At 47.1% G+C, this 24,937-nt stretch overlaps 1 protein-coding gene across 2 annotated transcripts; it reads left to right on the top strand.

Moving 5' to 3' along the window:
* Window positions 1–815: 815 nt before the first annotated feature.
* On the top strand, window positions 816–24,316 carry MTRES1 (mitochondrial transcription rescue factor 1). 2 transcript variants are annotated; one of them, XM_030809527.1, is made up of 4 exons: window positions 816–915; window positions 12,815–13,296; window positions 17,319–17,391; window positions 23,789–24,316. In XM_030809527.1, the coding sequence occupies exons 2-4, from the start codon at window positions 12,827–12,829 to the stop codon at window positions 23,966–23,968; spliced, it is 723 nt and encodes a 240-aa protein (XP_030665387.1). In that variant the 5' UTR covers window positions 816–915; window positions 12,815–12,826; the 3' UTR covers window positions 23,969–24,316. The 2 variants fall into 2 exon arrangements, with proteins under 2 accessions (XP_030665387.1, XP_030665388.1); XM_030809528.1 differs by lacking the exon at window positions 816–915 and adding an exon at window positions 6,622–6,742 and having other exon boundaries at window positions 23,789–24,301.
* The last annotated feature ends 621 nt before the right edge of the window (window positions 24,317–24,937 follow it).

Below are 24,937 nucleotides of genomic sequence, written 5' to 3' on the forward strand. Positions count from 1 at the left end.
ATCCCGTCTGCGAAGTGAGGAGCGCCTCTGCCCGTCCGCCCGTCGTCTGGGAAGTGAGGAGCGCCTCTGCCCGGCCGCCCCGTCTGGGAAGAAGTGAGGAGCGCCTCTGCCCGGCCACCCTGTCTGGGAGGTCTACCACAGAGGCCAGACGCAATGTGGGGGCTGGACGTGGTGGCTCACGCCTGTAGTCCCAGCTCTCTGGGAGGCCGAGGCAGGTTGATCACTGAAGGCTAGGAGTTCGAGACCAGCCTGGCCAACATGGCGAAACATATGAAAAATACAACAGACAAACCAACCAACCAACCCAGCAACAACAAAACAGGTCTACCCTGGAGTCATACTCTAATTTTTTCTATTTTCCTCCCTTTCTGATCCTTTATCCCACTTTCTTTTTCTTCCTCTTCCTTCGTCAAATAGAGGATTGAGTTATTATCATTGATCCATACAAAGTCCCTCTCTCATTTATTTTCTTTAATTCCCACCCCCCATTTCTATTCCCCATCTTCCCATGTGCAACCTCCTTCATATGTTTGATATGCATCTTTTTGTTTGTATGTATTTTTAGAAAATGTTTATTGCTTTGTGTGCAAAAAAAATTAATAAAATAAAAAAAGAAAAAAGAAAAAAAGAGAAAAAAAAAAAGATGAGCTGTCTTCGGTCAGGTGGAATCAGGCGCGACGCTAGCTTCTTCGCTGGGCTCACCTGCGGTTGTGCCCCGAGCCTACTTCCCGCGCAGTCCTCCGAGACACGGCCTCCAGCAGGGGTCGCTCCTTCGCTGCCGCCCTGGCCTCGCGCCCCGCCCGACCCGCTCTCACTGCACCGGCGCCGGCGGAAGGGGCGGGGCGCAGATAGGGGTAGCCTGGAGGCCTGCAGTCCGCGCGGCGGCGGGGAGGGACAAGAGGGTCTGACGTACAGGTGAGTGCGCCTCTGCTGGCGCGCCGCGCCGGGCCCCCTGCCCGCGCCCCCTGTCACTTCGCCCCTCCGCCCCGCCCACGCTCCCGCCGGGTCTTCCCGTGAGTGTCCCGTGTCCTGCCAGCCTCGGGACGCCCCGCGCGCCCAGGGCTGCGCAGGGGCTGTGGTAATTGAGAGCGGCGAAGCCTTCCGTTCCTGCGTCCGGTCGCTCCTGCTGGCTCCGAATGCAGACTGCGAACCCGGGGACGCAGTTGTCCATTTCCTTTGACCTTGGGGACCCAGGAAGGTGCACTGCCCGCGGGGGCGGGGAGGGAGCGAGAGGAACCTCAGCCCACAGCCTCCGAGGTCTCCAAGTAAAGGGAAGGATCTTTAGCTGCATTACACTTCAAAGCGTTTAGACCACTTTCTCCATCTCACGGAGCGGTGAACGGGCTGAGGAATGTGGAGCGTTTCCTGGCGTCAAGCAGGTCAAAGCGCTGCTTTTTTTACAGACACTGCTTTTCTTACAGTCTTCGGTTAGTTCAGATTGTGTACCTCTCCTGAAGATGTCACCCAAAACCTCTTATGAGCTTCTACCGTGATCATCTCTTCACTCACCCCACACCAACGCCAAAGAGATCTTTTAAAATGAACTTCTATCAGGTCACTTCCCAGGGTCTATCATTGCGTGTTCTTTTCCTGATTCATTCGAATGCACCTGTCCTCCTGATCAGTTTTTATTCCACAGGGTGTTGTTGTTTTGTTTTTTTGGTTTTTGTGGGGTTTTTTTGAGACGGAATCTTCCTCTGTCGCCCAGGCTGGAGTGCAATGGCGGGATCTCGGCTCACTGCAAGCTCCGCCTCCCAGGTTCACGCCGTTCTCCTGCCTCAGCCTCCCCAGCAGCGGGGACTACAGGCGCACACCGCTACACCCGGCTAATTTTTTGTATTTTTAGTAGAGACGGGGTTTCACCGTGTTAGCCAGGATAGTCTCGATTTCCTGACCTCGTGATCCGCCCGCCTCAGCCTCCGAAAGTGCTGGGATTACAGGTGTGAGCCACCGCGCCCGGCCTGTTTTGTTGGGTTTTTTTGACACTCGCTCTGTTGCCAAGGCTAGAAAGCACTGGTGTGAACTCGGCTCACTGCAGCCTCCCCATCCCAGGTTCAAGCGATTCTTCTGCCTCAGCCTCCTGAATAGTTGTGACTACAGGTGTGCACCACCACACCTGGCTAATTTTTGTATTTTTAGTAGAGACGAGGTTTCACCATGTTGGCCAGGCTGGTCTCGAACTCCTGGTCTCAAGTGATATGCCCGTCTCAGCCTCCTAAAGTGCTGGAATTACAGGCGTGAGCCACTGCGCCCGGCCTATTTTTATTTTAGATCTCATTGTGTTACCCAGGCTGATCTGGAACTCTTGGACGCAAGCGAGTCTCCTGCCTTGGCCTCCCAAAGTGCTGGGATTATAGGCGTGAGCCACCTACCTGACCTCATCTTGCCCTCTCAATCCCCCTTACCCTGCTCCACTTTCTTCCCCCAGTGCATTAACCACCAGCTATCATATAATTTATAGGGTGTTTTTTTTTTTTTTTGTCTACCTGTTTCCCCTACTAGACTATAAACTCTACAAGAATAGGAATCTTCATATTTTTTTCCTCTGCTGAATTCCTAGTGCCCAGATTAGTGCTTGGCACATGGTAAGTGCTTAATTAAAGGGAGGAGGCCAGTGTTGCTGAAGCTGAATTTGCAAGAGTCAGATTGGCAGATGAGGTTGGAGAGGAAATGGGGGTTGAGGGAGCACCAGATCCTGTAGAGCCTTTAGACCATGGTAGAGACTTTGCTTTTCGCTGAGTGCTTTGGTAGGGATTTGAGGAAAGGAGTGACATCGTATGAATGACTTTATTATGTACCCATGTGGAGGTGTCAAATAGGCAGTTAGATATTGTGTTGCGGGTCCCCAGATTCATTGATTCACTAAGAGGACTAAAAGACTCAGCGCATAGTCATACTCACAGCTGTGATTTATTATAGCAAAAGGATACAAAGCAAAATAAGCAAAGGGAAAAGATGCATGGGACAAAGTCTGGAGGAAACCTGGTGCAGTCTTCTAAGAGTCCTCTCCTAGTGGAGTCACACGGGGTATGCTTAATTCTTGCAGCATGAAATTATGACAAGACGTGAGAGATCTCTATCAGGAAAGCTCATAGAGCTCATTTTTCCAATAAAAAGTCACATAGGCACTGTCTGCCTAGAATGTGCCAAAATCTCAGCCACCCAGAAAAAAACGCAGGTGTTCAGAATCACATTGTACAGTTTCCAGCACAGTGAGCCACTCTTATCCAGGTGGGAATTGTGGGAACCCTCATGAAGTTCAAGTTCCGAGACTCTAGCCAAGGGCCAACTTTGCAAGCAAGCATTCTAAGGATAGCAATCTCAGGCGTGTTATGTTAACTCTTTTCTGCACAGATGTATGAGTCTGGAATTTGGGAGAAAGTTCTGGAATGGGGATATAGATTAGGGTGTGGTTGGCATATAGGTGGTATTTAAAGCCACAGAAATGATTGATGTCTTGATAATGCATTTGTAAGAACTAATTGGGTACATTTAAGAGCTGAGCTGGATAAAGTGAATGTAGAAGAGAAGAGGACCAAAGATAGAGCTCTGGGCCCCTCCAACTTTAAGATACCAGGGAGGGCCAGGCGCAGTGGCTCAGGCCTGTAATCCTAGCACTTTGGGAGGGTGAGGTGGGTGGGTCACTTGAGGTCAGGATTTCCAGACCAGCCTGGCCAACGTGGTGAAACCCTGTGTCTACTAAAAATATAAAAAGTGGCCGGGTGTGGTGGTGGGCGCCTGTAATCCCAGCTACTCTGGAGGCTGAGGTGGGAGAATATGGCTTGAACTGGGGAGGCAGAGGTTGCAGTAAGCCAAGATCGTGCCACCTACTGCACTCCAGTCTGGGCAACAGAGGAAGACCCTGTCTCCAAAAAAAAAAAAGAAAGAAAGAAAAAAGAAGAGAAGGAGGCAGCAAAGGAGTCTTTTTTTTTTTTTTTTTTTTTTTTTTTTTTTTTGAGATAGCTCCTGTTGCCCAGGCTGGAGTGCGATGGCTTTGGCTCACTGCAGCCTCTGCCTCCCAGGTTCAAGTGATTCTCCTGCTTCAACCTCCTGAGTAGCTAGGATTACAGGTGCCCGCCATCATGCCCGGCTATTTGTTTTGTTTTGTTTTGTTTTGAGATGTTGTCTCACTCTTGTTGTCCAGGCTGGAGTGCAATGGCGCAATCTCAGCTCACTGCAACCTCTGCCTCCCAGGTTCAAGCGATTTTCGTGCCTCATTCTCTTGAGTAGCTGGGATTACAGGCACGTGCCACCACGTTCAGCTAATTTTTGTATTAGTAGAGACAGGGTTTCTCCATGTTGGTCAGGCTGGTCTCGAACTCCCGACATCAAGTGATCCACCCACCTCGGCCTCCCAAAGTGCTGGGATTACAGGCATGAGCCACCGTGTCCAGCCAGCAGAGGAGTCTTGAGAAGCAGCAGCCACAGGAGAGATAGGAAGAAAACCAAGAGTAAGGTGTCTTGGCGACCAAGTGAAGAAGAGAGGCGTGATCAGTTTTTTCAAGTGCTGCTGAGAAGTCAATTAAGATGAGGACTAACATGACCTTTTGGATGTAGAAAATGAAAGGAGTGGAAGTGAGAGTTAGACAACCATTTTGAGGAGTTTTATGGTAAAGAGGAGCAAGAAAAGAGGTGGTAGCTGGGGAGGAGTGGAGGCAAGAGGTTTGTGTAATTGCTTGCTTTTGAATGAGAGAAAAGTAACAGCATCCTCTCCTTTACTATAGCCACCCCCACGTTGACTCATTTCCTCACATATGCCAAGTGCCTGGCTAAGCCTTGGTATAAAACACGCAGTTCTTGTCATCAGGGAACTGCCATTTAAGTGGAATGTGGGCAAGTAAACTGACTGCCAGGGCACATGTGTAAAAGCAGGTCCAGGGGAGGTTGAACCCTGCATCAGCTGGAGCTCAGAGCAAGAATGCCTGAGCTGGGTGCAGTGGATCACGCCTGTAATTCCAGCACTTTGGGAGGCCGAGGCAGGCAGATTACAAGGTTAGGAGTTCGAGACCAGCCTGGCCAACACACTGAAACCCCATCTCTACTAAAAATACAAAAATTAGCCAGGCGTGGTGCCGTGTGCCTGTAGTCCCAGTTACTGGGGAGGCTGAGGCAGGAGAATCGCTTGAACCTAGGAGGCGGAGGTTGCAGTGAGCTGAGATCATGCCACTGCACACCAGCCCGGGTGACAGTGCAAGACTCCGTCTCAAAAAAATAAAAATAAAAAAATGCCTGAGCATCCTTGAATGCTCATCCTCATTCATCCTTGAATGAGAGAAAAATAACAGCATGCCAATGGAATGGTCCATTATCAAGCAAAAAAATCACTGTTGTAACTTGATATTTCCACATAGCTCAGTTTCAGGCCACCTTTGCTCTCAGAACTTTGTAGGCATCCTTGCTCTGCACTCTAGCTGGTGCAGCGTTCAGCCTCCCCGGACCTGCTTTTTCATCTGTGCCCTGGCAGTCAGTTTACTTGCCCACATTCCACTTAAATGGCAGTTCCCTGATGACAAGGACTGTGTGTTTTATACCAAGGCCTACCCAGGCACTTGGCATATGTGAGCGAACGAGTGATTGTGGGGTTGGCTATAGTAATGGGCAGGATGCTCATTTCATTTCTAGAAATTGAATCTGCAACTATTCACTGATTTTGGTATGTCCTGAGCAGAGGAATGAAGAACAGGGCCAGTGCCATCACTACCCTTAGAGTTTGGGAGATAATTTGTGACTTAATTCAAAAGCAACAAAAAAACGTATGGTGTTGGTGCAACGAGAGTATGGAAAAGGGCATGTGGGGCATGGCTTGGTAGAGGAGGATGTGACTCGTGTGGAGTCTGGAGGAAGAGGAGACCATGGGCTGGGCGCGGTGGCTCACGCTTGTCATCTCAGCACTTTGGGAGGCCGAGGCGGGCGGATCACGAGGTCAGGAGATCGAGACCACGGTGAAACTCCGTCTCTACTAAAAATACAAAAAAATTAGCCGGGCGTGGTGGCGGGTGCCTGTAGTCCCAGCTACTCGGAGAGGCTGAGGCAGGAGAATGGCGTGAACCCGGGAGGCGGAGCTTGCAGTGAGCCAAGATTGCGCCACTGTACTCCAGCCTGGGCGACAGAGCAAGACTCCGTCTCAAAAATAAATAAATAAATAAATAAAGAGGAGACCATGACAAAGGGACAGGAATTTTTCAGTAGTAGATTTTTTTTTTTTTTTTTTCAAATGAGCTATAAGGAACCCAGTATTCTCCAGTGCTGCTTTGATTGGAGAGGAGCTGGGTGCCTGGTTAGCTGTCTTCTCTGGCACCCCCACTTCCAACTCAGGGCTCCCCTGACCAGTTTCAAAGTCCTGAGGCAGGGCTGGGCATAGTGGCTCACGCCTGTAATCCCAGCACTTTGGGAGGCCAAACTGGGCAGATCACGAGGTCAGGAGATCAAGACCATCCTGGTTAACATGGTGAAACCCCGTCTCTACCAAAGATACAAAAAATTAGCCGGGCGTGGTGGCGGGTACCTGTAGTCCCAGCTACTTGGGAGGCTGAGGCAGGAGAATGGCAGGAACCTGGGAGGCGGAGCTTGCAGTGAGCCGAGATTGCACCACTGCACTCCAGCCTGGGCAACAGAACAAGACTCCGTCTCAAAAAAATAATAATAATAACAAAGTTCTGAGGCAGAATCTGGGTCCTCCCTTGTGACCCTGAGTGCCCACTGCTAACAACTACAAATGGTCATCATCTCCAGCAAGAATTAGGTTAGTGTGTTTCCTCAATTTTATGTTTTTAATGAATTTTATCTAAGCTTCCAACATTTGCCAATGTTTTTCTGCTAGAAAGTTAAGCTGGTCACAATGAGAGGTAGTGAGTAGCTAATAAACACAAGGGAATACGTGGCTTGACATTTTGGTATGTTTGTTGAATTTACAAGTGCATCTGATTCTAAATAGTTATTTTCTGCAAGGAAAGGTTTCCTAATGCAGGTAGCAGAGAGCCACATCATATCTAGGCATTCCTCAGAGTAAACAACGGTACGGTATAAAGCTCGGACTTTTCTCAAAGGCAGGAGAAGAGTGTAAAAAAGATACTGAAAAACATAAAAATAGAACTTACGGATGGGGAATGTGGGCACCCAGGGTCTGACACAGAAACAGGACTTCTACCCCTAGCCATGGGTATTTCCCTCCCCTAGGTGTCTCCTCTTAGGATTTCTTCTAAGTTGGGGCAACAGTTCCTCCCACTCTTCTACCCCTGAAAACTATCTGTTCTCTCTGATATTGCACTGGCTGGTGAGTTTTTATTCCAGAAAAAAAAAAGTAAGAAAATAGATGTCAGGGTGTGGAAGAAAGAGTGCTTAACTTGGAGTCAGAACACTGATGGACAGTTCAGCATGGTAGTAATGAGTCTAGGCTTTGGAGCTCGGATGCCTAGATTTGAAGAGTATCTGTGTGACCCTATAACTGAGATGGGCTTGTTGCAAGGAATAAATGAGTTAACGTGTAGAGCAATGCCTGGGCCACAGTAAAAACAATGAGCTTTAAGAAGACTTGACCTTGGCCAGGTGCGGTGGCTCATACCTGTAATCCTAGCACTTTGGGAGGCCAAGGTGGGCAGATCACCTGAGGTTGGAAGTTCAAGACTAGCCTGACCAACATGGAGAAACCCCGTCTCTACTAAAAATACAAAATTAGCCACGCGTGGTGGCACATGCCTGTAATCCCAGCTACTAGGGAGGCTAAGGCAGGAGAATCACTTGAACCTGGAAGGCGGAGGTTGCAGTGAGCCGAGATCATACCATTGCACTCCAACCTGGGCAACAAGAGTGAAACTCCATCTAAAAAAAAAAGACTTGACCTTGGGATCCCAGCCCTGTCATTTACTAGCTGTGCCACTTAGCTTATTCTTAAATTGCTTCAACTTTTGTTTGTACTCATCTGCAAAATGAGGGAACTGCACAAGGTCATCCCTCAGAGGCTGCTTTTTTTTTTTTCTTATTTTTGAGACAGAGTTTCACTCTTGTTGCCCAGGCTGGAGTGCAATGGCACAATCTCGGCTCACCGCAACCTCCGCCTCCCAGGTTCAAGCAATTCTCCTGCCGCAGCTTCCTGAGTAGCTGGGATTACAGGCACGCACCACCACGCCCAGTTAGTTTTGTATTTTTAGTAGAGACCGGGTTTCTCCATGTTAGGCTGGTCTGAAACTCCCAAACTCAGGTCATCCGTCCACCTCAGCCTCCCAAAGTGCTGGGACTACAGGCATGAGCCACCTGTAAAAAAAATAAAGTAAAACTTTGAATAGTGACTCTAGGACTTAGGACCAACACGGACTTCCTGGGAATGATGTTAGAGAGCTCTGGCCACCTATGGCTAAACATTCCTGTGTGTTTTGGGTGGTTGGGAGAGTACGAGAGGCTGTGCTTATGAGTTAATTATTTTTCTTCAGATTTTACATTGTGAAGGATCTATGCCAAAATCTTACAGCGGTTAACATAGAGTGGAGTATGGCTGGTTTTAATTTTCTTTTTTTGAGATGGAGTTTCGCTCTTGTCGCCCAGGCTGGAGTGCAATGGCACAATCTTGGCTCACTGCAACCTCAACCTCCTGGGTTCAAGCGATTCTCCTGCCTCAGCCTCCCGAGTAGCTGAGATCACAGGCACCCACCACCATGCCTGGCTAATTTTTGTGTTTTTAGTAGAGATGGGGTTTCACCATGTTGGCCAGGCTGGTCTCAAACTCCTGACCTCAGGTGATCTGCCAGCCTTGGCCTCACAAAATGCTGGGATTACAGGTGTGAACCACCACACCCGGCCAATTTTCTTCGTATTTTTTCAAATTTTCTACATGAAAATTTATTTTATATATATATAATCAGAAATTTTATGAAAAAATATTATTACATATAGGGGGTATACTCAACCTTTTCTAGTTATGACTTTTGGGGGGGCATCTGATTTCAATGTATTATTAATGCCCCGATATTCAAATATACTACTGTTGCCAACACTGGGCCGTGGCCATACAAACCTATGACAAAGTTTTCCTAGACCCACAGTGAGAAAAATAAATGACCACAGTTGATTTCTTAGGCCGGGCGCGGTGGCTCACGCTTGTAATCCCAGCACTTTGGGAGGCCGAGGCGGACAGATCACGAGGTCAGGAGATCGAGACCACGGTGAAACCCCGTCTCTACTAAAAATACAAAAAAATTAGCTGGGCGTGGTGGCGGGCGCCTGTAGTCCCAGCTACTCGGAGAGGCTGAGGCAGGAGAATGGCGTGAACCCGGGAGGCGGAGCTTGCAGTGAGCCGAGATTGCGCCACTGCACTCCAGCCTGGGCGACAGAGCGAGATTCCGTCTCAAAAAAAAAAAAAAAAAAAAAAAAAAGTTGATTTCTTATAATGCTAAATTTATTCATCTTAAGTGGCCGGGCGCTGTGGCTCACTCCTATAATCTCAGCACTTTGGGAGGCTGAGGCAGGCAGATCAGCTGAGATCAGGAGTTCGAGATGAGCCTAACCAATGTGGAGAAACCCCATCTCTACTAAAAATACAAAATTAGCCGGGCGTTGTAGCGCATGCCTGTAATCGCAGCTGCTTGGGAGGCTGGGGCAAGATAATTACTTGAACCCAGGAGGCAGAGGTTGCAGTGAGCCGAGATCGAGCCATTTCACTCCAGCCTGGGCAACAAGAGCGAAACTCCATCTCAAAAAAAGTTGTTTAATTCTGGCCAGGCGCGGTGGCTCACACCTGTAATCCCAGCACTTTGGGAGGCCAAGGCGGGTGGATCACGAGGTCAGGAGATCGAGACCATCCTGGCTAACATGGTGAAACCCCGTCTCTACTAAAAATACAAAAAAATTAGTCGGGCGTGGTGGCAGGCGCCTGTAGTCCCAGCTACTCGGGAGGCTGAGGCAGGAGAATGGCGAATGGCGTGAACCCAGGAGGCGGAGCTTGCAGTGAGCTGAGATCGCACCACTGCACTCCAGCCTGGGCGACAGAGTGAGACTCCGTCTCAAAAAAAAAAAAAAAAAAGTTGTTTAATTCTGAGAGTATGTCCTTCCTACTCTTTTGGCATGAAATCTTTCTTGGAGTCCACCATGAGGTATCTTTCTCAATTTTGTTTTTTCTGTAGAGATGGAGTCTCTGTTGCCCAGGCTGGTCTCAAACTCCTGGGCTCAAGCAATCCTCCTGCCTCAGCCTCCCAAAGTGCTGGGATACAGGCGCGAGCCACTGTGCCTAGCCTAGTTACCTTTAAAAAAAAAATGTTTTTTTAATTGTACTAATCAATGAAATATACAGTCTGGGAAATGCTAAAATCCCAGACTGGAGTGCAGTGACACGATCTCAGCTCACTGCAACCTCTGCCTCCCAGGTTCAAGCACCCGCCACCACACCTGGCTAATTTTTGTATTTTGAGTAGAGATGGGGTTTCACCATGTTGACCAGGATGGTCTCAAGCACCTGACCTCAAGTGATCTGCCCGCCTCAGCCTCCCAAAGTGTTGGGATTACCGGCATGAGCCACCATGCCTGGCTCCAGTTAATTTTCATACTAAAAGTAGAGATGGGGGTTCACCATGTTGGCCAGGCTGGTCTTGAACTCCTCACCTCAAGTGATCCTCCCTCCTTGGACTCCAAAGTGGTGGGATTACAGGCATGAGCCTGTACCCAGCTTATGTAAAATTTAAAATTAGCAAGACCTCATCTCTACTAAATAAATTAAATCTAAAAAATTTAAAGGCATTCTTATGAATGGGTATTATTCATTCTCTATTACATTAGAATATGTGTAAAAGTAATTATTGCCAACATTTCTCTTGAAGGTACTTCAGGTAGTTTCTAGTCATTATTTTAGAGTACTCTGGATTATATAGCATTTTATTTATTTATTTTATTTTTGAGACAGAGTCTCACTCTGTCGCCCAGGCTGGAGTGCAGTGGTGCGATCTCAGCTCACTGCAACCTTTACCTCCCAGGTTCTAGCGATTTTCCTGCCTTAGCCTCCCGAGTAGCTGGGATTATAGGCGCATGCCACCACGCCCGGCTAATTTTTGTATTTTTAGTAGAGATGGGGTTTCATCATGTTGGCCAGGCTGGTCTTGAACTTCTGACCTCAGGAGATCCACCCGTCTCAGCCTCCCAAAGTGCTGGGATTACAGGCATGAGCCACCATGCCCACCCTAGCATTTTAAAATTATTCCAAATTACAGTTATGTTGAAATAGAGTCTTTACATTCAGTCTGCTTTATCTCTCTTTTAAGACTTAGATTGGAGTCCCAAGAGTGGTGGATTAATAGAGTTGAGACTGGGTCGTATGCTCATCCATGCCAGGGAAATAAGGCCCAAAATGTTAAATATAAATTGGAAGTAGCTAGCTCCGTGTTTTTGAGTGAGCCATAATCAGAGGTATCAATCCTAAGGTACAATCTAGGCACAAAGGAAAGTCATTTGTAGACTCACAGTACAAGGATGTTAACCATATGGAAACCCTTCTCTCATTACCAAATCATGGTCTTTAAAACCTTCTTGATATACTTGCAGGGGTGGGGGTGGGTGTGAGTCTGCCACCATCATAAGATGGTTTCTGCTACATTTGAAGTAACTGTAGGAATTGATTGCCCTTTGACATGTCACAAGCACTTGTCGCAATTCCCTAGTTTGTGGATCTCTAGACCCTTTCCTTGTCTGCTAGCTAGTGCCTCTGTTAAACATTGGGAAGGAGATGTAAAAGGAGTTAAAATGCAGGTCTGTCCAGTTTGCTCACCCTTACCTCTGATTTGCTGGGGCAAAGTCAATGTTGTAAGGATGTAATGTATGTCAGTCAACAGTCTTTCTCTCCAAATTTTCCTTCAAAAACAAAACCAAAAACCAGGCCAGGCACGGTGGCTCACACCTGTAATCCCAGCACTTTGGGAGGCCAAGGCAGGCGGATCACCTGAGGTCGGGAGTTCAAGACCAGCCTGACCACCGTGGAGAAACCCCGTCTCTACTAAAAATACAAAATCAGCTGGGCGTGGTGGTGCATGCCTGTAATTCCAGCTACTAGGGAGGCTGAGGCAGGAAAATAGCTTGAACCTGGGAGGCGGAGGTTGCGGTGAGCCAAGATCACGCCATTGCACTCCAGCCTGGGCAACAAGAACAAAACCCCATCTCAAAAAAATAATAAAATAAAAAATAAAAAACAAAAATAATTGAGAACTATTGTTAGTATTTTTTTTTAGGAGCAATCAGTACCCAAAGCTAATTTGTGGGAGGGAGAAGAGTAGAACCAGTGCTTTCACATATACTGGTATCACAATGGACCTTCCTGACAATCCTATGAGCTAAGCACATTAGTTGCAGCTAGAAGATTCACTGTGCTGTGGTATATGGCCCTTGGTACATGCAGATTGATATGACTCTTTTTTTTTTTTTTAATTTTTGAGATGTAGTTTCTCTCTTGTTGCCTGGGCTGGAGTGTAATGGCACGATCTTGGCTCACTGTAACCTCCGCCTCCCGGGTTCAAGTGATTCTCCTGCCTCAGCCTCCCGCGTAGCTGGGATTACAGGCGCCTGCCACCACACCCGGCTAATTTTTGTATTTTTAGTAGAGATGGGGTTTTGCCATGTTGGCCAGGCTGGTCCTGTACTCCTGACCTCAGGTGATCCACCCACCTCAGCCTCCCAAAGTGCTGAGATTACAGACATGAACAAACTGCGCCAGGCCCAATAGCACTTTTTAGGGGCGAATACATATAGTACTGTACATAAAGTGTTCATAGTGCATATGGTTTATGTTGTAAGAATGTCATGACACTGCACTTATGAGATAAAACTGATTTATTATCTGTTTCAGATTATAAGCGCCATGGCTATGGCTAGTGTTAAATTGCTTGCCGGTGTTTTAAGAAAGCCAGATGCCTGGATTGGACTCTGGGGTGTTCTCCGAGGGACACCTTCGTCATACAAACTCTGTACTTCCTGGAATCGATACTTGTATTTTTCTAGTACCAAGTTACGTGCACCAAATTATAAAACACTTTTTTATAATATATTCTCACTGAGACTTCCAGGGCTTTTACTATCTCCAGAATATATTTTTCCTTTTTCCATAAGACTCAAAAGTAATATAAGGTCTACAAAATCTACTAAAAAGTCTCTGCAAAAAGTAGATGAAGAGGACTCTGATGAAGAAAGCGATCATGACGAGATGAGTGAGCAGGAAGAGGAGCTTGAGGATGACCCTACTGTAGTCAAAAACTATAAAGACCTGGAAAAAACAGTACAGTCTTTTCGGTATGATGTTGTCCTGAAGACGGGGCTAGATATTGGGAGAAAGTGAGTATGATATGCATTTCATTATAAACTCACTCGTAGTCGTGTTACTTTAATGTAGCATTACAAATCACTTGGCCCATATTATGGTGAAGAATAGCCACAATAAAAGGACCTTTATAGGTAACCTGCTTCAATTAATTCATTTTATAGATGAGCAAACTGATTTCCAAAGAAGTCAAGTGACTGCCTGCAAATCCTATGTGCCATATTTGAATCTAAGACACAGTTGACTGTAAGATGAACCATTGATTTAATAACAGCTTCTTGAGGAGAAAATGAATCACCATATTAGATGTATGTAGCAAGCATAAAATGTACCTGGATGTTTCACAAATGATATAATGTGAGACGGTACCTCAGCTGGGCGCAGTGACTCATGCCTGTAATCCCAGCACTTTGGGAGGCTGAGCTGGGCGGATCACAAGGTCAGGAGTTCAAGACCAGCCTGGCCAATATGGTGAAACCCCGTCTCTACTAAAAATACAAAAATTAGCCGGGCGAGGTGGCAGGCGCCTGTAGTCCCAGCTACTTGAGAGGCTGAGGCAGGAGAGTCAACTTGAACCTGGGAGGCAGAGGTTGCAGTGAGCCAAGATCGCGCCACTGCACTCCAGCCTGGGTGACAGAGTGAGACTCCATCTGAAAAAAAAAAAAAAAAAGGTACCTCTTAGAATTAACAGCATGATGTATAATAAGATGTTGGTTAAGAATGCACACTTTGGCCGGGCGCAGTGGCTCATGTCTGTAATCCGAGCACTTTGGGAGGCCGAGGCAGGCGGATCACGAGGTCAGGACATCGAGACCATCCTGGCTAGCACGGTGAAACTCCGTCTCTACTAAAAATACAAAAAATTAGCCAGGTGTGGTGGCAGGCGCCTGTAGTCCCAGCTACTCGGGAGGCTGAGGCAGGAGAATGGCGTGAACGTGAGAGGCGGAGCTTGCAGTGAGCCGAGATCACGCCATTGCACTCCAGCCTGGGCGACAGAGCAAGACTCCGTCTCAAAAAAAAAAAACAAAAACAAACAAAAAAGAATGCAGGCTTTGGAGCCAGATTACTGGGATTTCAATCCTGGTTCTGTGTGACCTTGGGCAAGTTACTTAAACTTTCTGACCCTCAGTTTTCTCATCTGTAAAATGAAGATGATAGAACCTAGTTTAGAGAGTGGTTGCTAGGATTGAGTGAGTATATATTTATCTCAAGCACTTATAACAGTGTCTGGCACAGAGTAGGTACTCAATATATGTTGGCTATTTTGAAGAAAATACTACATATGTTCATATACAATAGAGGTATTTCTGGGGTTTTGTTTTGTTTGAGACGGAGTCTCGCTCTGTTGCCCAGGCTGGAGTGCAGTGGCATGATCTTGGCTCACTGCAAGCTCCACCTCCCGGGTTCACGCCATTCTCCTGCCTCAGCCTCCCGAGTAGTTGGGAATACAGGTGCCCACCACCACGCCTGGCTAATTTTTTTGTATTTTTTTAGTAGAGACGGGATTTCACTGTGTTAGCCAGGATGGTCTCGACCTCCTGACCTCGTAATCTGCCCACCTCGGCTCCCAAAGTGCTGGGATTACAGGCGTGAGCCACCGCGCCCGGCAAAGATTTCTTTAGTATTCTGATTCCCTCTCTGCTAGATTAATTATATAAGGATAGTGGCCTTCATTGTTCATTTATTCCCTTAGGAATGATTGCATGCATATTGTATACAATGTAAGAATTGTGATATGAATAAATGCAGAAAAACTTCTTGTGTAATTTGTACCTTTATGACCTAATGTAATGGCATAGTTCAATTTTTTAATCCTTGAAGCTTAAGAGATTCATAAAAAGGGCCGGGTACGGTGGCTCACGCCTGTAGTCCCAGCACTTTGGGAGGCCAAGGCAGGTGTATCACGAGGTCAGGTGATCGATAGCATCCTGGCTAACACAGTGAAACCCTGTCTCTACTAAAAATACAAAAAATTGGCTGGGCGTGGTGGGAGGTGCCTGTATTCCCAGCTACTTGGGAGGCTGAGGCAGGAAAATGATGTGAACCCGGGAGGCAGAGCTTGCAGTGGGCTGAGATCGCACCACCGCACTCCAGCCTGGGCGACAAAGTGAGACTCCATCTCAAAAAAAAAGAGGTTCATAAAAATGAGCCAGCCCACAGGCCCCGCCCTTGGCATTCTGATCAGGGTGCCATTAGAGAATGTTCTCTAAACTCTGGCAAACAAATAAGGGGGCCTCTCCTCTCCCAGAGTAGTAACTCCTGCTGTTATTATTAAGCCGAGCTCCACATGTCAGTCACCTGGAATCAGATCATCAAAAAAAAGATGTACTGATTTTTAGCTGCTTCCTCCCCTGGTCTGGTTGACCTAGTGACTTAAGTTCAGAGAGATCAGCAGCTGTCAGACTGGAATTTCCCCAGCCTCAGTACAAACTGGCAGAGGGTTTCTTAATGGCCTTGCCATACATGTGGTGCCTGGTTTTTCTTTCAGTGTACAGAGCAGGTATCTGAGGGGAAGGAAGTGCCCACTCACTTTGGCTGTTGTGAATCACCAGAGCTACAGCCTGGCCATGTAGTCTCTGCACTGGGAGTCAGGTGGAGTACCCCAGGCCCCTGTCCAGAATGGAGCTTGACATGTATGCTAAAACCTCTCTTAAGGCTCCAATTAACTGCCCAATAGCACTAGCAAATCTTCGCAGCAGTTCAATATCTATTTAGAAATGCCCTTTGGTCTCCCTGTTTTAGATACACACCAGAGCAGGTGACTTTCACTTTCCCAGGACTCAAAATGGAGACTGGGGAATCACTGTCAGAATAAACATTAATGGAGGGCTGGGTGCGGTGCTCACGCCTGTAATCCCAGCACTTTGGGAGGCCGAGGTGGGCGGATCATGAGGTCAGGAGATTGAGACCATCCTGGCTAACACGGTGAAACCCCGTCTCTACTAAAAATACAAAAAAAAATTACCCGGGCATGGTGGCGGGCGCCTGTAGTCCCAGCTACTCTGGAGGCTGAGGCAGGAGAATGGCGTGAACTTGGGAGGCGGAGGTTGCAGTGAGCCGAGACCGCACCACTGCACTCCAGCCTGGGCAACGGAGCGAGACTCCGTCTCAAAAAAAAAAAAAAAAAAATTAATGGCAAGTGTTTCTCAAGCTTGTATATAGTTGATGCTTGAACAGTGTGGGGGTTAGGGGTGCCAACCCCCATGCAGTTGAAAAGCCACATATAACTTTGGACGCTCAGAAAACTTAACTACTAATATTTTGACACTCGGAAAACTTAACTACTAATATAGCCTACTGTTGACCAAAGGCCTTACTGATACACAGTTACAATAAAGTAAGCTAGAGAAAAGAAAATGTTATTAAGAAAATCATAAGGAAGTGAAAATATATTTACTATTTATTAAGTGGAAGTGGATCATCATGAAGGTCTTCATCCTGGCTGAGGAGAAGGAGGAAGAGGAGGCATTGGACTTGCTGTCTCAGGGGTGGCAGAGGCTAAAGGAAATCCACATATAAGTGGATCTGCACAGTTTGGACCCATGCTGGCCAAGGGTCAACTGCAATTGTTTTGAGTATATTTCTATATTTTAAAGCACTTTACCTTTAAAAAAATAGATTTGAGGCCGGTCGCGGTGGTTCATGCCTGTAATCCCAGCACTTTGGGAGGCCAGGGCGGGTGGATCACGAGGTCAGGAGTTCAAGACCAGCCTGGCCAACATAGTGAAACCCTGTCTCTACTAAAAATACAAAAGTTAGGCATGTTGGTGTGTGCCTGTAGTCCCAGCTACTGGGAGGCTGAGGCAGGAGAATCACTTGAACCCGGGAGGTGGAGGTTGCAGTGAGCCTAGATGGCACCACTGCACTCCAGCTTGGGCAACAGAGTGAGACTTTGTCTCAAAAAACAAAAAAAAAATAGATTTGAAGGTACAAGTGTAGTTTTGTTAAATGGATATATTGTGTAGTGATGAAGTCTGGGCTTTAGTGTACCCATCACCCAAATTGTGTACATTGTTGCTTTCTTTTTGTTTTGTAGCAAAGTGGAAGACGCTTTCTACAAAGGTGAACTCAGGCTGAATGAGGAAAAATTATGGAAGAAAAGCAGAACGGTGAGATACTAACCTAAAATGACAGCCAGATGTTTTCGTCTCTTACTCTGCTAGTAACTCAATTAATGCTGTCCCAGATTTTCCCTCTGGCTACTCTTCTTTCTCTGAGGTCCTCTGTGGTCCTCCACGTCAAGCTGGTGGGAATCAGCTACAGGCTTCAGACACACAGGCACTTTCACTTTTGCAGACTTAATGACCTGATGAAGCTTCTCCCTTTTAAAATTTTAGAATACACCACTGGCAGAATACAGAACTGGCAGAAATCCATTAATTAAACTTCCAGGTCATTAATGTTAGCCCTCATGAAATCCTCATAATCAGATTTCAAAGAAACATTTGATCCACGTAGAGTTGTTCTTTGGCCAGTGGTATCTGAGCAGATGTGTAATTCTGTACAGCTCAGCAGTACCCAGTGAGTGCTTGCTGGATGCACGGCTTTGTGTGCAGAGCAGTTATAGAAAAGGATGTGTTCTGTATTTTCTGACAAGTCCGTATCAATACTGTTGATAAGTGAAAGTCAGTTAGAAGAAAATGTGTTTCCAGTCTCCACTTTTCTAACAATAAATCATATATAAAAATTCTGGGGCACAGTGGCTCATGCTTGTAATCCCAGCACTTTGGGAGCTGAGGCCAGTGGATCGCTTGAGCCCAGGAGTTGAAGACCAGCCTGGGCAACATGGCAAAACTCTGTCTCTACAAAAAATAAAAAAATTAGCCAGGCTTGGTGGCAGGCGCTTGTCCCAGCTACTCGGGAGGCTGAGACGGGAGGATTATCTGAGCCTGGGAGGTCGAGGCTGCAATGAGCCATAATCATGCCAATGCACTCCAGCTTGGGTGACAGAGTGAGACCCTGTCTCAAAAAAAAAATTCTGGCCGGGCACAGTGGCTCACTCCTGTAATCCCAGCACTTTGGGAGGCCAAGGCAGGCGGATCACGAGGTCAGGAGATCAAGACCATTCTGGCTAGCACAGTGAAACCCCGTCTCTACTAAAAATACAAAAAAAAATTAGCCGGGTGTGGTGGCGGGCGCCTGTAGTCCCAGCTACGTGGGAGGCTGAGGCAGGAGAATGGCATGAACCTGGGAGGCGGAGCTTGCAGTGAGCCGAGATCGTGCCACTGCACTCCAGCCTGGGCAACAAAGTGAGACTCTGTCTCAAAAAAAAAAAAAAATTCTGTTAGAAAATTTTTTTTGTAAAAGTAAATTACGTATATATATACATCTGGAATTAAAATACTGCTATTACTAGCATTTATCTTTAAGTGAAGCATTATGGGTTATGTTAATTTTCTTCATGCTTTTTATTTTCTGAATTTTTTTACCATGATTATGTATCACTTTCATAATTGGAAAAAACAATACTGATAATAAAAGTTAAAAAAACACAATAAAAAGGTATGACAGAGACCCTTAAAAAGTGTGGAAGACACAAGACGTGAGGTATTGAAAGACATAGTCTAACTCAGTGTTCAGGGAACAAAGGTTCCAGAGAAGTTAGACATACTTTGGAGATTGTTTTCATTTCATCTTTCATATTTCAAAATACCCTCGGGGTTGGAGGATCCGAGCTACATCCGGTTGCCCTAGGACATGGGAAATTGAGGCTGTCAGCTGTCAGCCATGCATTCGGGTGAGCACTGAGGCTTCCTGCAGTCCTTGCTAACTGGGATCATGCAGGTTCTTGCAGCTCTGTGGGCAGAAGGAGGGAAAGCTCCCCCATGCTATCTCAGCCGCCAAGTCCCAAGGCCCTGGTGATGCCCCTGACTTGAACCGGCAGGCTGGGACTGTGGCTGGCTGTCAGCAGCTGTTGCTCAGTGAGCTACATGCAGTCATAAGCCCTTCTCATCTCTGAATAGCTTTTTCCTGCTGTAGCCTGCCCTCCTTCTAAGCTGCGTATTCCAAAAACAAGATGTGTTCTTGGAGTAAAGAATGATTACTCCCTGAACACCCTGTCTCTGTGCTGGGGCCTCATTTACAAACCCCACTAGACTATTTTTCCTCACACCCCCTCCCACCCGCCCCCGTTTTGTGATGTTGTTAACTACAGCCTAATTGCTGCTGCTTCATTCTGCCTTGGGTGTTCTGTTGTCTCAGCTGCCTTCCAGGTTTCTTGTGAGGGTCAGCAAAGGAAGGGGGCATTATTAACACTCAGCTGTCTTGTTACTAGGAGGCCTGGTAGCCATAGAAACTGCAGCTAACTAGAGATTGGAAATGTAGATATTTGGAACAGCCCCTAATCCCAGCCAGTTTTGCTTTGTGTCTGCTGAGGGACAGGGCCGTGGAGGGGAATAAAGAATGCCTCGACTTCCCTGGCCTGCTCTGTGGAGCCTGTGCCTGGCTGCTGACCCCAAAGGGTCAGGTGCTTTTCTGATGCTGCAGCTCTAACCCTGGCTGCCTGCGATTCAGCAAAGCTTTTCTTTGAGCTGAAAACCAGGTGAAGCCCAGGGTGTGGTAGGTGTTGGGTAACTGTTGATTAAACAGTGGGTATGTGGTGTCCAAGTATGGGGATTGAATCCTTCCTAAACTCATCTCTTCTGGGATCAGTTGGGTAAAGGAGGAACACCCCTTCTCTGTGCTACAAGGAAGCCCCAAAGGGATTCATTCTTTTGTGTGTGTGTGTGTGTGTGTGTGTGTGTGTGTGTGTGTGTGTGTGTGTATTTTTAGTAGAGATGGGGTTTCACTGTGTTAGCCAGGATGGTCTCGATCTCCTGACCTTGTGATCCACCTGCCTCAGCCTCCCAAAGTGATGGGATTACAGGCGTGAGCCACCGCACCTGGCCAAAGGGATTCATTCTTTAGCCACACACTAGCCTTTTCTTTCCAGAGACAGACATCATGCACAATATCTCTATGAAAGGATATATACAGAGTATCCTTTTCTTTGTATATCTTTTTTAATTTTCTTTTTCTTTTTCTTTAGTTTATTTTGGAGACAGGGTCCTGCTCGGTTACCCAGGCTGGAGTGCAGTGGTGCAGCCACAGCTCATTGCAGCCTTGACCTTCTGGGCTCAAGTGATCTTCCCACCTCAGCCTCCCGAGTAGCTGGTATGACAGGCACACCACCAAACGTCTGGTTAATTTTTTATTTTTTATAGAGACAGGGTCTCACTGTGTGGTCCAGGCTGGTCTTGAACTCCTGACCTCAAGTGATGCACCCACCTTGGCCTCCCAAAATTCTGAGATTACAGGCATGAGACACCACACCTGGCCTATATACCTTTTCTTTGTATACGCTTTTGTATCTTCTAAATTTTGTATCACATGCATATATTACTTATTAAAAATGAATTGCAGGCCGGGCACAGTGGCTCACACCTGTAATCCCAGCACTTTGGGAGGTCAAGGCAGGCAGAACACTTGAGGCCAGGAGTTCAAGACCAGCCTGGCCAACATGGTGAAACCCTATCTCTACTAAAAAATACAGAAAGTTACCCGGGCATGGTGGCAGGCTCCTGTAATTCCAGCTATTCAGGAGGCTGAGGCAGGAGAACCATTGAATCCAGGAGGTGGAGCTTGCAGTGAGCCAAGATCGTGCCATTGCACTCCAGCCTGGGCAACAGAGCAAGACTCTATCTCAAAAAACAAACAAAGAATTTTAGCTGAGCAAGTTGGTGCGTGTCTGTAGTCCCAGCCACTTGGGAAGCTGAGGAAGGAGTGTCGTTGAGCCCAGGAGTTTGAGGCTATAGTACACTATGATTATGCCTATGAATAGCCACTGCATTCCAGCCTGGGCAACATGTGAGACCTCATCTCTAAACATTTTAAAAATAATAATAATTTGAATGAAATAAGGTTATACCAAAAAGGTAAAGCAGAGTTTCCAAGCCTTGTATTTCTTTTTTTTGAGACAGCCTTGCTCTTGTTGCCCAGGCTGGAGTGCGATGGCACGATCTCAGCTCACTGCAACCTCCGCCTCCCAGGTTCAAGCGATTCTCTTGCTTCAGCCTCCCGAGTGCCTGGGATTACAGGCACCTACCATCATGTCCCGCTAATTTTTGTATTTTTAGTAGAGACGGGGTTTCGCCATGTTGGCCAGGCTGGTCTTGAACTCCTGACCTCGTGATCCACCCTCCTCAGCCTCCCAAAGTGCTGGGATTACAGGCGTGAGCCACTGCGCCCAGCCTGTATTTCTAGACAGATTTTTTAAAATGTCCACCTAGGCTGAAGTAGTAATTTTAAAAAATTGAACCCAGGGCTGGGCATGGTGGCTCACACTTGTAATCCTAGCACTTTGGGAGGCCGAGGCAGGTGGATCATGAGGTCAAGAGATCAAGACCATCCTGGCCAACATGATGAAACCCCGCCTCTACTAAAAATACAAAAATTAGCTGGATGTGGTGGCACATGCCTGCAGTCCCAGCTACTCGGGAGGCTGAGGCAGGAGAATCGCTTGAAACTGGGAGGTGGAGGTTGCAGTGAGCCGAGATCACACCACTGCACTCCAGCCTGGTGACACGGTGAGACTCCATGTCAAAAAAAAAAAATTGAACCCATCAGAACTACAGAAGGGTGGAACCCCCCTACCCCTGCCCAGGTACCTGTGTTGTCCTATCCCTCAAACCCAAGGGGAGAAACAGTCTTGACGATAGCTGTGGTACGAGCCTTTCTGCTTCTCAGCCCACAGGAGAGGAAGTTAATGGTTTAAAATCTGCCCCTGCGTGAGTTTTATATCCAGCTATTGTGGGTTTCCTGGATTGGCCAGTATAGTGTTGTGGCAAGCAGGTGTGCATGCCCATGTTGTGGACTGACTATTGGGCCTGCAGAGGTCTTGAGTGGGTGGGAGAATAGACATGGGCTTGTTCTGGTGAGGTTGAAAGGTTTCAGAGTCTGAAGTTGTATCTGCCTTAAAGAACATTAATTGTAAAATAAGATAAAAGTCAGCATTTGACACCATACTTCTTAAACAGAAGCCCTCTAGTAGCCTTATAAATGGCTATGTGTGCCCACTTACTGTCAGTGGTCCACACATGGGGCTTGCTCACCCTCTACTGGAAGCAGTGGTGAGGGGTATGAGATGGCTCCCAGTCATCCCTGGCTTGTGTTTTAGTAGAAGCAGCAGCATGTGGCTCCTGGGTCTGTTTGGCCCTTTTTTTTTTTTTTTTTTTTAGACAGAGTTTCGCTCTTGTCGCCCAGGCTGGAGTGCAATGGCACCATCTTGGCTCACCGCAACCTCTGCCTCCTGGGTTCAAGCGATTCTCCTGCCTCAGCCTCCCAAGTAGCTGGGATTATAAGTGTGCGCCACCACGCTTGGCTAATTTTGTATTTTTAGTAGAGACGGGGTTTCACCATGTTGGTCAGGCCAGTCTTGAACTCCTGATCTCAGGTGATCCACCCACCTTGGCCTCCCAAAGTGCTGGGATTACAGGTGTGAACCACTGCACTTGGCCCTGTTTGGCCCTTCTTGAGTGTCTGGAAAGATCCGTTGAGATCCTGAGCTGCCTGGACCAGGTATCTGTCTTGGGCTGTCCATACCTTCAGCACAGACCAGTGTCCTTGGCCTTGGAGCTGACATAACTGCCCCAGGGTATGCATTGCACTGCCTCAACTGAAGCTGCTTTCTGTGCAAAAATGGGTTTGACTTCAGCCTTTTAACCCATTGAATCAGCATCCAACTCTGCTTTCTGTGGCATTCTACCTTTGTGAGTTGAGGCAAGTGTTGCACTGGAAATTGTCTTCCCAGTGCATGTAGTAATTACTGTGCACACAGTCTCCAAGACTGCCCCCACTTTCTTTGTCTTTTGCCAGTGTTACCAAGATAAATGTGTCCATTCAAATATTTCCTTAAGTCACCCAATAGATGTGAGTATTTGAGCTACTCTGCACAGGGACTATCCACAGCCAGCCAGTTGTCTAGTTCTGAAGTAAGGACACTGGCTGATATTGAGGCCCTTGTATTTGAGGCACCCTCCCTTTCTTTCTTTTTTTTTCTTTTTTTTGAGATGGAGTCTCCCTCTGTCGCCCGGGCTGGCATGCAGTGACATGATCTTGGCTCACTATAACCTCCACTTCCCGGGTCCAAGTGATTCTCCTGCCACAGCCTCCCGAGTATTTGGGATGACAGGCACCCACCACCACACACAGCTAATTTTTGTATTTTTAGTAGAGACAGGGTTTCACCATGTTGGCCAGGCTGGTCTCAAACTCCTGACCTCAGGTGATCCACTGAGCTCGGCCTCCCAAAGTGCTGGGATTACAGGTGTGAGCCACTGCACCTGACCTTTCACCCTCTCTTTCACGCTGAGGCACTGGGGATAGGTGACAGTGACCGAGGTCAGGGCCTTTTCTCACCTGCCCCTCCTCTGGGTCATGATCATGTGGTGAAAACTCAGAGCAGTAATGTTTGCATTGGCCTGGATTTCCCGAAGTGTAACCAAGCCTCCGTTTTCTTTTAATTTTCAGGTGAAAGTGGGAGATACATTGGATCTTCTCATTGGAGAAGATAAAGAAGCAGGAACAGAGACAGTTACGCGGATTCTCTTGAAAAAAGTGTTTGAAGAGAAGACTGAAAGTGAAAAATACAGAGTGGTGTTACGGCGGTGGAAAAGTTTAAAGTTGCCTAAGAAGAGAATGTCTAAATAAATGGATTGCTTTTTAGCAATAAAGCTGCTTTCTAGTGATAAAGGAAGGGGGCACCTGAAAAATAGGACATTTTTATTAAAATAAAGTTCTCTTAGTGTTTGTGGAATCTGCTGAGCCATTTTGTGGAAATTGGGATCCATATCTGGAGATACTTCCCAAGGCCTGCCTCACCCCCACCTCCTGCCCACCTTGATCCATGCTCCTTTGACCTCCTCGTGTGAGAACCCCTTTGCCAGAGTGAGACGTGTGCAGAATGAACTAAGCCCCAGAGGGTTTTAATGGCTTGCCTGCTGTTTCCCACATAAACTACCTCAGGAGTCATTGTAAAATAAACTGGCCTTGTTGTCTCTTAGTGTTTTTATTTATTTAAAATGTTCCCTGTCCAGCGGGGCCAGCTTCCCAGGTTCAGGTTTCTTTAGACAAAACCAAGCAAAGTCAAGGGTACCTTCAGATGTTAGGGAATAACCTCTGGGAGAGCCCTTTCTCCCCCTGCCCTTCTGAATTACCTGGGGGGGATCTTAGTTCCCTTCAATTTGTCTTCACAAGTGTGGATGAATAAAGTTGTTTCAGCTAATTTCAAACCAGCTAGTTAGAGCCCATTTGAAATTATTAGTTTAGGGCAGGGGTCCATAAACGAAGGAAGCCAAAAACTTGTTTTTCTATGGCCCTTGAGCCAAGAATGGTTTTTACATCACATGCGCATGCACACACACACACACACAGCCAGAGACCTGTGGCCCACAAAGCCTAAAATACTTACTTTAAAAAAACTAAATTTTTTGGCTGGGCACAGTGGCTTACACCTGCTACCTCGGCATTTTGGGAGGCTAAGGCAGGTGGATCACTTAATCCCAGGAGTTTGAGACCAGCCTGGGGGCAATATAGTGAGACTTCATCTCTCTCTTAAAAAAAAAGCCATATTTTTGTAGAGGAGGGTTCTTGCTCTGTTGCCCAGGCTGTCTCCAACTC

The sequence above is a fragment of the Nomascus leucogenys genome, chromosome 3, assembly GCF_006542625.1.
Source record: "Nomascus leucogenys isolate Asia chromosome 3, Asia_NLE_v1, whole genome shotgun sequence".
Taxonomy (NCBI): Eukaryota; Metazoa; Chordata; class Mammalia; order Primates; family Hylobatidae; genus Nomascus; species Nomascus leucogenys.